The sequence below is a fragment of the Bos indicus x Bos taurus genome, chromosome 20 (genome assembly GCF_003369695.1).
Source record: "Bos indicus x Bos taurus breed Angus x Brahman F1 hybrid chromosome 20, Bos_hybrid_MaternalHap_v2.0, whole genome shotgun sequence".
Classification (NCBI taxonomy): domain Eukaryota; kingdom Metazoa; phylum Chordata; class Mammalia; order Artiodactyla; family Bovidae; genus Bos; species Bos indicus x Bos taurus.
The window spans coordinates 2,908,635-2,923,198 of record NC_040095.1 but is presented as its reverse complement, the minus strand read 5'-3'; the positions used below and the strand labels follow the sequence as shown (position 1 = coordinate 2,923,198).

General features: G+C 35.3%; 1 protein-coding gene across 6 annotated transcripts in view; it reads right to left on the bottom strand.

Moving 5' to 3' along the window:
- Window positions 1-14,564, bottom strand: part of RANBP17 (RAN binding protein 17) — a 375,933-nt gene that overhangs the window by 100,600 nt on the left and 260,769 nt on the right. For all 6 annotated transcript variants that reach the window (XR_003507255.1, XM_027520587.1, XM_027520586.1 and 3 more), the window contains 2 exons: window positions 10,397-10,470; window positions 9,293-9,373 (listed from right to left, as the gene is read on the bottom strand). Coding sequence is in view for 5 of the 6 variants with exons in the window: in XM_027520587.1 (XP_027376388.1) it covers window positions 9,293-9,373; window positions 10,397-10,470 (155 nt within the window). In the remaining variant the exon portion in view is untranslated. The remainder of the gene's footprint in view (window positions 1-9,292; window positions 9,374-10,396; window positions 10,471-14,564) is intronic.

Sequence of the window (14,564 nt, the reverse complement as noted above, 5' to 3'; positions counted from 1 at the left end):
AGGCATTATATATCTGTTAACCCACCTAATTTTCATAATTACACTGTTAAATATTATTTATTATGTTTAATCCGTAGATAGATAACAGAAGCTCTGAGAAATTAAGTTACTTGTCCAAGATTACATTGCTATGGACTGAGACTGCTGACATTTGACCTGAGATTTGACTATAAAGGCCACGTACTTTCTACTGTACCACATTATCCCCTGAACAGTTCAACTCAGAATGAGAATAGAGTTGAAAAACATCACAAACATGATCCCAAAGCCTAAATAACTTCTGGTTAATGCCATCATCAAAGAAAGGCTGAAGTGGGGTCTAAGAACACCAATTCAGTACACAAACACCCTCTGCTCTTACTTAGGGTTTATCCTAGTCCTGTGCTTTCCGGTCTAGCTAGGGCACCTGTGGGGCATTCCCTACATACTTACACATACCTTTCTTCAAACCATAATGATCTTATATGCTTCCAAAAAAAAATAATAATCTTACATGGTTCCACTTATGTCCCAATGAAAACACTGGCTCTTTTCCTTCACATCATCTCCAAATGCAGATGTCTATTAACTCTATACACTGGCACTGATGAGCCTAATTTTAAATGTTAGTCACTCAAGTGTGGGTATAAGAATAGAAGACAAAAGTTAGGAAACCTGGGCTTTCAGTTTGACTATACCATTCAATCAGCTGGATGAGCCTGAGTATTACACTCTGTGTCTCTCAGCCTTAGTTTTCCTCAACAAATGAGGATACATGCAAGCTATCCTGGGTTGTGAGGATCAGTTGATGCACCTGTCTTTGCCAATTATAAATCATGGAGATGACACAAAGAGGCAGAGCATGAACATTTATAGAATGCTTACGACTTTCAAGGTTAATTCTCTCAATCCCATGAGATAGACTCTAGTTCTCAAATGAGGAAACAAACTATAAAAATGAAGTTAAACTTTCCAAAAGACAGGCAATTAGTATGATTTAGATTCAAGCCCCTCTGACTCAAGGCAGCCCATTCCAGTTGCAGGTTAAGCAACTGCATATTTTGCTTATCTCCAGACTAGACTGTAAGCTTTCTAAGTGTAGTGGCCGCACGTACATGTTTTCCTCAGTACACTGCTCTCAGCGGGTGCTCGACGCACTGTGTGTTTCTGGCAGGATGAAACTAGATCAAGGCTGATAGGCAGCAAGTCTCTCCTTGCTTACAAAGAGGCACACTTGATTTTTTCCAGTGTAAGTCACTGAGCAGAAGAACTGCCACTCAAACTCCACTCAGTTAAACAGGGGTAGGGATCAATAAGCTAAGAAATATCTTAAGTAATTACCAAATGCAATTCTCTTAGAATTGCAAAGTTAAAAGTGACAGTGTCTATGGGTAATAAGAATGCTGCCATTAATAGGAATCTTCCTGTCAGTGCTGCTAATAAACAGCAAGTCATGTTTTGACAATAGAATATTTATGGTAGCAATAAACAGAACATTCACAGGAAGAATCTCATCTGCCAAAGACACATTTTCTGCAGAATTGCATCTGTGCACTTTGTACCCAGGCCAGACTCACTGCCTTTTAATTACATTGTGAAGAAGAAGATTAAGAATGATTTTTAGAAACTTTTTTCAATAAAGAAAAAATGAAAGTTCATCTGAATACTTATATTTCCCTATAGGAATTCAATTCAAAGCTAGCCATGGCCCTTACAAAAATATATAATTTTTTAAAAAAGGTAAATAGATACGTCTTCATAATTTTCATTCTTCCCTAAGAGACTAGGATTCTTGTAAGCTGCACCATTTTGGTTGGGTGGTAGTACCAGGTTAGATTTCAGAGGCCTGTTGACAACAGTTCATAATAGTACATGTGGTTAATGGTGGTTAACAGTAACAGCAGTAGAAGTCTAGAAGAGTAAGAGAATTTAATAAAAGTTACACATGGAATATACAAATGGCAGAACTTCTGGATTCAAATCCAAACTTCAAAGGTCTGTGTGACTTGAAACTATAAGCTCTTCTCACTAGGCTGAATCATATCCATTCGATTTGAAATATGCCAAATGATTCTACAGAGATCACTAGCTTTTTGAGGTACAAGTGAAACTGGAACTAGGCCCCAGAAGGGACAGGGAAACTTCTTTTAGGAGGCATCAATTCATTAATGAGCCTTCATCACAGTCAGGACTGAGCAAACTCCACAGACTGGCTGATATTAACTTAACAAACAAAATGCTCAGAAAACCTGTCTATATCCATGTGGTTACGAAAACACTGATGGCAGTGAAGATGGTCTCACTGATAGTTAGCTTGGGCAAGAAAAAGTTGAAAGAATGGTGTATCTTAGAGATGGTCAAAAGTTTGAAAAAAATCTGTATCTTCAGAAGAGAAGAATAACCTAACTGACAAAGCCCTGGTTTCTTAAGTTACAGGTACCACACACTTTAGCAGCTAGTGGGCAAAGCAGCACCAAGTATTACTTCAATTCATGGCAGCAAGTATTTACTGAGTAATACTGTATTTCATTAATCCTAAAACATCATTGATTATAAAGAATATCATTATTATATGCACTACTAAGAAAGTTTTAAAATATAAAATTATAAAACTAAGAAGTGTTAAAATGTGATGAAATTTCTCTTTTAAAATCAAAGTAGCATATTAGATGCATGATATTCACTAAGAACAAGAGGGTGGATAACGGTACTGATCCAGGCAATTATGTAAAAGCCATACATGTTTACAAACATTATAGATAGAATTAGATCCTGATGATAGAAGAAAGTTCACAGATAAAAAATTACCTGATGGAAATTACTGTAGGTGTGATAGGTATATAGTATAATTACTGAAATATTAGTGATTTCAAAAGTAGAATTATGCTCATGAACTGTACTAGACTAAAAAAACCCCAAACAGGTATAACCAAAATGAAGCATCTTAAGGGGTACTAATTACTGCATGTAAGGAATAAGAGTTCAGTCACTTACTGTTTAGTCACACAACAGGAGAGGCAACAATATGGTCTCCTGTCTGCTGTGATGAAGTTCTGAAACTATAGGGAAAGGAAACAAAACAGTCCTAATAGCTAGTAACTTACAGTTTAATAGGAGAGAGAACTAGCCAATACTAGGCTATATTATATTTATCCCCAGAAATACAGAAAAGAACTAGGTGTCCAAGAACACTAAGTAAAAAGAAAAGGAACAAAATTGAAGCATTTAGTAGCATCTACCATGTGACTGGGTCAGTAATACCAGGTGCTTTATTACTGTTAGATAACACAGATATACTGTTACATATTTATTATATTATTTGAAAGTGAAAGTCACTCAGTTGTGTCCGACTCTTTGAGACCCCATGTACTATATGGTCCCTGGAATTTTCCAGGCCAGAATACTGGAGTGGGTAGCCTTTCCCTTCTCCAGGGGATCTTCCCAACCCAGGAATCAAACCAGGGTCTCCTGTACTACAGGTGGATTCTTTACCAACTGAGCTACCAGGGAAGCCCTATTATTTAATCTTTACAAAATCCTAAGAGATAGATGATATTCCCTTTCTACAAATGAAGAAACTGAGCCTTAGAGAAATTAAATGACTCCTTCGAGTTCTTTCAGTTAACACAGTGACTAAGGATTATAATTAATAATTACTTCAGGATGGCTCTACCAAGTTTTTAGCGAAACCTGAAAATTTAAGAGACCTAAGTGAGTTATAATGGGTCAAACGAAGAGAATAGCATATGTGGTGATTCAGTGAAAGATAATGAAGGGTATCAAAAAGAGTGAAAATCGCTCTGTCGTGTCTAGACTCTCTGTGGCGCCATGGACCGTAGGCTGCCAGGTTCCTCTGTTCATGGGATTTTCCAGGCAAGAATACTGAAGTGGGTAGCCACTTCCTTCTCCAGGGGATCTTCCCAACCCAAGGATCGAACCCATGTCTCCCGCATTACAGGAAGACTCTTTATTGTCTGAGCCACCAGGGAAGCCTGAAGGATATCAAGGGGAAGGCAAAACAAATTTCTTTGGCCCAAGTATAAAGTATAAATTGGGGTTGAGTTGTGGATCAGGAAATTAGTTTTGGGAACTCAATAAGTTAGGTACCGTTAAAGAACTCAAGTTTAAATCAATAATTTTACTTTCACCCAAGAAGCATGTGATTCTGGGCTTTTGGGAAGTGAAATGATCAGATCAAAATAATACTCAAGGAAGGTAAGCTTGTAAAGCATGAATCTATAAAGAACTGACAGAAGGCCTGCATAAGTGGGCTACAGAGGAGAAACAGAAGATTCTCACAGTTGATGCTAGTATACAAACAAATAGAGCAGATTAATTATGGGATGACTTTTCCAAAGATGATAGAGACAGCAAACAAAGAAATACATCAACATTTCTTTTGATAAGAAATGTTAATAGAAGTATGCCTGAGGGATGTAGCTGAAACTAGTTTTATTTAACATTCTGAAAACCATCTGAAGATGGTGATATTCATTGAAATAAAATGATACATTTTAATACTGTTTCACAAAAGCACAATTACTACTGTTTATTACTAAATATCTCCTGTAACAGACATATCCAGTTTTACTTCCAGCCTTTCCCCTTACTTCATACTAGACTTTCATCTTCTACTCTTTCCTGATGCTCCACCTCATTCAGGATTCACCGAATCCTGGTGTACAGGAACTACGGGAGATAGTCTTAGAAAGTTAGTCTGAAGCCAAATGGAAGGAATTCTTTTTACAGCAGATAACCTGAGCCAGATTCATGGTTTCTCAGTTTAGACTATGCACTTGCACAGAGTTCTGTGGTTATAAAGGCCTCTGCTTGGTTCAGTGTGCTGCTGCTGAAGACTTTAAATTCTTAATCATTTATGAACAATGCACACCACATTTTCATTTTGTACTGGGCCCAGTGGATGATGTATGCGGTCTTGCAATAACATGAAGAAGTTATTAATTCTAAGAATTGTTGAAGTTCACATTATCAATAGGGTAAAATAAGTTTGGATAAATTCATGAATTAATGTAGAATTCTTAATGAGGTCTGTTTTTAAGAAGCTGAAGACTATCTTTTGGGTTTTCTCAAACCTTTGAGGATGATGTAATAAGGGCAGCTACCAACAGAGGGCCTAACAGAAAATGAAATTTCCTTTCTCATTATGATCTATCTGAAACTCAGAGACATGCATGCAACTGCTATAAATCTGAGTAAACAATGAATTACAATAGAAATGTTGATCAACTACTTTTCAAAGGAAGAAAAACTTGAAATAATGATTAAAAACCAAACAGAATTATGAATGAAATGTGACACTTCCCTCTCTCTCAGCATTTAAAAAAGTAAGTTTCTTTGATGGCTCTCTATGACCCTTATTCTCACTCTAGTTTCCCCGGCAGCTTCCTTGTCCTAATCACTTAAACAATCTTACATCTTCCCCAATTAGACAGAAACCAGAATTTACGACTGGAAAACATATCAAAGCAGGAAAAGGATACCCAAGTATTAAAACTAACTGTGAAGGGCTGCCCCAGGACAGAGTCATTTCAATCCTGTGTCTGTTAGAAAAAGCTATTTAGAATCTGGAATTATTGAAATTTAACTTTAGAAAATTAAAAAGTACATTAAAAAGTTACTAGATATGTTTGCTAAATTTGCCGTATATGCCACATATAATGAATCTGCTGGGAGAACAAACTTTCTCTCAAAAAGGCCAATGGATTTTTTTTTTATTTTTATTTAATATATTTTATTTTATTTATTTTTTTTCATTTATTATTTTTATTTTTTTTCTCTAATTTTATTTTTAAACTTTACATAATTGTATTAGTTTTGCCAAATATCAAAATGAATCCGCCACAGGTATACATGTGTTCCCCATCCCGAACCCTCCTCCCTCCTCCCTCCCCATACCATCCCTCTGGGCCGTCCCAGTGCACCAGCCCCAAGCACCCAGCATCATGCATCGAACCTGGACTGGCAACTCGTTTCCTACATGATATTTTACATGTTTCATTGCCATTCTCCCAAATCTTCCCACCCTCTCCCTCTCCCACAGAGTCCATAAGACTGTTCTATACATCAGTGTCTCTTTTGCTGTCTCGTACACCGGGTTATTGTTACCATATTTCTAAATTCCATATATATGCGTTAGTATACTGTATTTATGTTTTTCCTTCTGGCTTACTTCACTCTGTATAATAGGCTCCAGTTTCATCCACCTCATTAGAACTGATTCAAATGTATTCTTTTTAATGGCTGAGTAATACTCCATTGTGTATATGTACCACAGCTTTCTTATCCATTCATCTGCTGATGGACATCTAGGTTGCTTCCATGTCTTGGCTATTATAAACAGTGCTGCGATGAACATTGGGGTACACGTGTCTCTTTCTGCCAATGGATTTTAAAGTTACGATAGACTTGCCAATTTAGAAAGCTTCAAATTTACCAACAGAAACCTTGGAATAAATGCAACAAGGGCTTTCCAGTTAAAATCTGGGGACTTAACACAATGGTAGCCTCCTCACACACATTATTATTATTTAGAAAACTAGACTATTTCTAAAAATGTCAAATCTGCCTTTTCTAAGTGAAGACAAATTTCCTCAGAGAAGATTCTGTAGGAGAAATATTCAGATTTTCTGTTGAGGACATTAAGTTCTATTTTCCAATTAACTTAAGGCAGAAGTCTTCAAAATATGGTCCGTGAGCCACCAGCATCAGCTGAGAACTAATGAAAATGCAAATTCTCAGGCCTCGGTCTAAATTTTAAAACAGAATTTTAAACCTCTTAAAACAGAAGCTCTGGGGGTAGTGGGGCCCAGTAATTTGTATTTTAACAAGAACTCCAGAAATTCTGACTATCACTAAAGTTTGAGATGACTGCCTTAGGTAAATAAACATGAGGCTTTTTAGTACTTCCTAAAAATTAGGACCTTTGTGATTTTAATTCCTAAGCAAGCAGTCAGATAGAAGAACACCAAAATTCAGAGACTGGCTTTGAGGACCATAAATAATAAGTAAGATTCACGCTGAAGAAGATAAAAATACAAAAAACAAAACAATAATTATTTGAAAACATGCATTATAAAAGTAATAAGGGACATTAAAAATTTTACAGTAAGATAACATGCTTTTCATTTATTTGTTACTAGCATTTTCAATATAAATATTTTGAATATTAATATATAAACAGATTTCCATTTATAAAGGTCAGTTGGTGATGATTTTTATCTTGCATAACTGCTTCTATCGCTGAGCCATCTTACTTTTAACACAGAAATAACGTATTGCTTTAAAATCAGGATTTAAAAACACATTACAATAAAGAAATCGATTAGAAACAACAAAACATGCATTAGGTAACCAGCAACTGCACTGAAATAGATACACCACTCACATATTCCATTATGTAAATGAATTCAAAGATGTTTCATGACTGATCAGCTAGAAGGGACATAATGATTTATAATTCAAATAACTGAGCACTGAAATCAAATTGAGTTAATATATATTTCTAAATATGCAAACCTGAAATAATTGTTAAAAAATATAAATCAATGTACCCAAGTTGAAATTATGCCCATCCCTTGGTTTAAAATGTTACAGCTTTTAAACTTTTATCTAATAAGCTTTTGGAAAATATGATTTTTTATTAACTTCAAAAAGGAATGCTCAAAAGCAATAAGTGACTTGTAAAATAAAAGATTATAGTCAGGATTAAAGAATATATAAAAGATGTAAATGATAGGAAAGGATCTTAAATAGCAGATACAAATAAATTAGGCTTTATGTAAATTAAACAAAAAAGAATACAAATCAAATTAATTTTATATTAGATTTCAATTTCAACCTAAAAAATAGGGTAAATCTAAACACAGATATGTGCTATAAAACAACATAGGCTTCTTTTCAGATAATATGTTCTCAAAGTAATACATTGTGAAAAGGCCAGAGTTTGCAATACTAGGAAGTACTTATAAACCACTTCATATGTTAGAAATAAAGAGTATTTCAGCATTATTATTAAAAAAATACAGGTTGAGCTTTTTTTTTAATAAGAAAAAATACATATCTTAAAAAGCCAAAATGACCACTGGAATTGGGTTGTACATCACTTTCCAGTAAAAAGGAAAAACAGCCTGGACAGGTGTAATTTATCATTTTTCTGATTTAATATCAAAGAAATATATTAAAATAATAAAAAGAATCCTGAAATCCTCAAAATTTGTAGTGATAAATAGCCCTCCCTGTCTTTATTGCATTATACCTACTAACAGAAATATTGCATGGTGGATTTTGCCAGACAAGGACGATTATTTTCCAATAAAAAGTTGCATATTAAATTCCAGCACAAAAGTGGGTGTCTAATACTTTGGAAATCTTTTATGGTTTGCCAAGGAACACAATTTTAAACTTAACTAATACAAACATATTCCTGGAGTGAACCCACATTAAAGATTTCTATCCAGTGCCACCCATTTTCAGAATGCTGTCTTCCTATTAAAATATCAGCTAATCTTAGTGGTTAACTAAACTAACACTTATTTTTCACAACTCCTATATATTTGATAGCTAACATATAAAACATAATCAACATGCTTCTCTCTCATTGGTAGAAACACTACAATGCTATCAACTATGATGTAGTAAGAAAGGATGATTCTGGTTTTAGATTTTAAAAATCTGGTAAAGAGAGACCTAACCATTTAATGTGTAATGGGAAATCTTATTCTAGAGTAAACAAGATGTTGATTTGGTAGAGGAAATAATCAAGGAAGTGGTCAAAACCCTTATAATTCTCTTTCTGTTACTCCTTTGTGCCTATTAACTAGAGAAAATAATACTCATTTCAACTGAAATGAACACTGAAGAAATACTGACTCTTAGGAATTCAGTTTTTATAAAATAACAGTTTTTAGAATATACTGACCTTCTTAAGATTAGTTATATGTGTTCTTTTAAAACAACACCATCCTGACAGTTATGAAAAATCATGGATTAAAACATATGTGGTTGCCTACTTTTTTATGTATCCATTTATAAACCTGGGTGGATATAAACGTAACTTTTGCTAGTTAGAAATCTATATATCCATATAAATTCAATTGTGACTCTGAATAAAATGTTTCATATTATGTAGCTAATATAAATCTTTCAAAATTATGCATTTATAGATAAGGCTAAATGAAATGCTTTTTACTTAAGAAAACCACTTGAAAAATTATAAATAAGGAAAATACCTGGCCAACAGAATGCACTTGTTAGGTTTGTTTATATACATTATCAGATACAGTAAAAAGGATATCCAACAGAAAGGTCATTTAGGAACTGCAGCGTCCTTGAAATTACAGGCTCACATCTTCCCCAGTATTTAAGGTTTGTAACACTAAACATGAAAAAAAAGTTTTTAATTATAATTAAGGTATTTGCTTGTGTAGGGAGAACATGGAAATACACATCATTCATGTAAGTTGACCTACATCACAAATACCTCACGAAGTGGGTTTAAATACCAATGGAACATTTTCTCTTCTTTTTATTTCATGTTCAAAATTACACACAATCGATGCACAAGCAACATTATTCTCCAAATGGTCTATTATTCTATAAATTTCTTTTTGTAAATTAAACTTGCCTAAGTGTTTCACAAAAGAAACATTAAGTTTGTATCCAAAACAAACACAGTAGGGAGTGACAATAGGAGTTTCAAAGGAAGTCAAGTAGAGACTTACACTTACTGCCAAGAAATGAACCATCAAATTTGGGGTTCCAAAACTTACTTCTTAGGATCATGTTTGTTTATCTTGCTTTGTTCTCTGCAAATAAGGCAGTGCTACCTATCTTTTACACAGAGGAAGTAAGGGGTCAAGTGGAGGCACAGAACCTTAGGCCAAGTGTACAGCGCTATTTCTTGACCAGAAACTAGTTAATTCTACTAATATTACAAGGATAATTTAAGGACAGGTTCCAAGAACATGTCTCTGATAGCCATAGGTTTCTACTGGAATCAATGAATGCCCTGTTTGAAGGCAACCAAATCTCTCTCAATGATTCCAATTTGTAATAATCTCTTGAGTTGGTCTTTAAAACTGAGCACTTTGTTTTTAATTTAAAAAGGCTGCCCACTGAACTGAAGTTCAGCAAAGTGTGTAAACTTCTCAAAACTACGTTTTGATACTGTATACTGCAGTTGCATGGATACCTTGACAAATAACAATGCCTTTTGGATGGTGAATTTTAAACATGTAAAATTAAATTTCAGATAAGAACAATGCTACCATTCTAAAATTAAAGCATAATTTTAAAAGTCTGTTATTAAAAATTAATATATATGAAGATATTTAAGCACAGTAAGAAGATCAAATCAATACAACAAAAGAAAAATCAAAGAACCAAAGCAGGGACTCACATTTTCGTCATGAATGTTTCTAGAACATGGTTGTCATCTGTTATTCCTAAGACTTCTGACATACGGGCATATACCTGCATGAAAACATTTAATTGTCAAAAACTTTATCATTAATGTATATTTTCTGCAGACTATTCAAACTGAATAAATGTAAAGATTTAATATGCTGTTGTATCCACAATGATGCAGGGAACAAGTGGGGAGAACAGAGTAAGAAGTTTTAAAAATTTTTTCTAACTCCTCTTTTTCTTCCAGGAAGCACTTCCCTTATTTGAAATACATATATACCCACAAAAACCCACATTCACCTACTAATTTTAGTCCCAGCATACCACATGATTTCTTTTTTTTCAAAGTGGTAACAAACTCATCTCATAGATGGGCTGGAAAGTAGAGTGCCTCAATAAAAGATTCCAACATTTAAAAAATTTCCATCTATTCCAGGTTTTGGCAAGCCGTCAAATAATTCAGGATTATGTTAGGCACTTATAAAAATAAGAATTAAAAAAATAAGAGGAAGTTAAAGAATTTATAGAAATTTTCCTCAAATCTCTCTCAACAAGTTCCCCCAAATATAGAGATAGGTCTTACTTTCCATGCTGAGACTGAAATCCCAGACTCAGGGATTCTCTGCTGAATACACCGGGGCCTGAGAATCCACTAAGCTTTCCATTAGGGTGTGCTGGTTGCAGAGTTTGGGGTGTAACATTTCAGTCCCAACCCCAGCCACCTTGAGCTTATAAATACATATCCCATTACAAGTGGGAAAATGCCACTGGCAGCCAATGGAATATTCCCTAATAGCCTGGCAAAGCTGAGAGGTGGGTTGACACCTTCACACTCCCTGATGCTCTGGTGTGATTCCAGGTTCTCTCTGCCAGACACCAGCTGTATGGGATTTCTCATCTCTGATTTGATCCCCTGTGATTCTGTTCTCTTTCTTTCTCCTGATCTGCCTGTTTCCTATGGTATGGCAACTTAGCTTTCACTTATTCTGCCTTTTGTTTTTCGTATGTAAACACTACCTTGATATAATGCCATTGGTTGTGAAGGTGAGATGGAAATCACAGGATACCACACATCATCCAGAGTCACATGGTAATACAGGGGAGAAAAGTGGTCCAATTGCAGAGATCTCATGTTTGGCTTTTAAACATTATTTAAAGAGAAGTTTGTGTTCCAAGCTTTTGACTTAAGTTCTATGACCAGAAGCTCCTCAGGCCAGTAGAGTGAATCAGGGGGAGAAAAAGAGGGAGAGGAGGGAGTCAGAGGGGGCAGAAAGATGGAGAGGAGAAGCTGGGGGAGAGAGAAAGAAAGGAAGATGGAGTTTCAAACTCCTGTTAACTTCTGCTAACTTCTGAGCCTAAATTAAAAAGCATTTCAATAATACTATCTGTGACTTTGCTCATGAGAAAGGCCTTCATCTCTTGTACCATCAAAGCTATCACTGTTTTGAAAGATGTTTGATGGAAAGAGGGAGCTAGGGAGAAAGAACTTACAGAAGTTAGTTACCATCAAATCCTCAATCATCAGAAACCTTTCAGCACATAGAAGGCTCCAAGGAAGAATGGTTGTAAAAAGGGAAGTGTCCCTTATCTCAACGTGATCTAAAATCTCTCATGAATGGGAATAAATTGGGTCCCTTGGAAAATCTGATATCGATATGATTATGGCACACAGGGCCCTTCACAACTTGGCCCCAACCTACTTCATCTTCTATCATTTCCCTCAACTTAAAGTCACAATGAAAAACTTATGAAATGCTGAGGCTTGTCATGCAATTACAGAGCTCTATATGTTCACAAGCTGTTTATTTTTTCTGAATCATCCTTCTTCTTTGTCTTCCTCTGATTCTCACTCAGGAGTCATCTCTGAATCCTCCTTCCATTTCCAGGTTGCACTCTCCTTTATGTTCTTATAGTTTCTGGTCCATTTCTCTAGCATGGTGCTTTTCACACTGTAATTGCTTGGGTGTTCATATCTCCTGCTACTGCTAAGTCGCTTCAGTCGTGTCCAACTCTGTGCGACCCCATAGACGGCAGCCCACCAGGCTCCCCCGTCCCTAGGATTCTCCAGGCAAGAACACTGGAGTGGGTTGCCATTTCCTTCTCCAATGCATGAAGGTGAAAAGTGAAAGTGAAGTCGCTCAGTCATGTCCGACTCTAGCGACCCCATGGACTGCAGCCCGCCAGGCTCCTCCGTCCATGGGATTTTCCAGGCGAGAGCACTGGAGTGATGTGCCATCGCCTTCTCCAGTCCATATCTCCTACTACCCTCTATTTTTGTAAAATAAAATTTTACATTTTCAAGATTTTACAAATGCTATTTTTTATGGCAAAGATCAAATTAATTTGATTTTGCCCCATGCTACACTGAATAATAAAAATAACAAAAATGTGATTTTTAAACATTTAAACATATTAAAAATATTTTTAAATTGATAGTTCCTATAAGGAAGTTTTCTGTTGTGTCTCTGGCATTCAAGAAAGAAAGAATCTAAGCAGGCAGGTCTATTGTGCTCTGTTGTCAAAACAGCTTCTCAAAGCATCAGATATGACCCAATAAGATGCTAAAAAAACAGTCAACATTGACACATGGCAGTGCTTTAATCCACAATTATCCTTGTAACTTGCACCATTCCTTTTATCATCCATTAGCTTTGATTCCCATTATCCCATCTAGAACTGTGTCAACGCTTTTGTCCCTAGGGATTTCTCTCCACTACTAGGATCTGACAGTCAAGCTTGAGTACTAAACAGGATCATTACCTCTTAAATCCACTTATCTGATCTACTGAATAGTAAATTGAAAAGCTCATTAAGAGCAACAATCTGATTTGTTTTCACGTGTGACAGGGTCATTTAAAATCAATGTATGATTACTGCATTTCTGTTAAAAGACCATCTCACATTTTCCAAGGTACCTTATCATGAATTCAGAGAGCATGCAGATAATATGAAAATGTCTTTAAACATCTGAAATGCAGTTATACCATACATACACATAATTTGGGGGTGAGGACTAATTTGTCCAGTGAGCAAATATCTGTAAAATTGTTTATCATAAAGCACAATTCAATGAAAGTTTTCTACTGAAAAAATTCTAACACAGTATTTAGGGGTTTTCAACATTTTCTAAAACTTCTATCACTTCACCCAAAATAATTTTTATAACAGCAAGAAGAAACTATATCACAATACATACTCATTATAAGGAAAAATACAGGAGTTGGCATAGGAATGAAAGAAAAGGGAAAAAAGCTCACTTTCAGTTCATAGAGTCCTAATCTTTTCTTTCATTATCAATTAAGATAATTTGATCCTAGTGAAAACTAAGCAAATATCTAAGAAACAAAAGACTAATGAGCCCATTTGTGTTGCTATCTCTCTCTGAAGGACACGGTGAAGCCGCATAAACCGTGGTGCCTTTGGCTGCATGTTTCGCAGAGTCAGAGGCGCACACACTGTCCTCTAGTTTTGCCGTCCATCGTGCCTGCCTTCCTCTCTTCTTTAAACATGCAGGTTTTCCTATTAGACTACAAACTCCCTGAGGACAGAGATGATACTCTTTCATCTTGCATCCCTATTACTCAATAACTGTTGAATGTATAACAAAAATGCACATTTTGGCTGATTCCATTTCATTCATAATTATTTTGACAAAAGGAAAAAACAAAAAAAAAGTGTCTTTTTATACAAAGAACTTTTTTGTGTGTAAAAATAAAATATTCCAAATTCCACTCACTCAGGTGACCACTTGCAAAATTTCATTATTTTAAAAGATGTAGTTTTTAAAAATCATTATCATTTTTCAATTGAGGTATACTTGATTTACAATGCTGTGTTAGTTTCAGGTATACAGCAATGTGATCCAGTTATACACACACACACACATATATATATATATTCTTTTTCAGATTCTTTTATAGATAATTACAAGATATTGAACATGGTTCCCTATGCTATATAGAAGGTCCTTGTTGTTTACTATAGAAAGAAGTAATTTCAGTGCTTACATAATACTTCAGGAAGAAGCCCTCCTTGTAGATTCACTAAGAAGAGCTCTCTCCCCTCCTCTGGATGCTCAGAGCATCCACTGTTGCAGGCCGGTTAGCGGCACTTTTCACATAACAGAACATCATCCTGCTGTACTAATAATTTTCCATGTT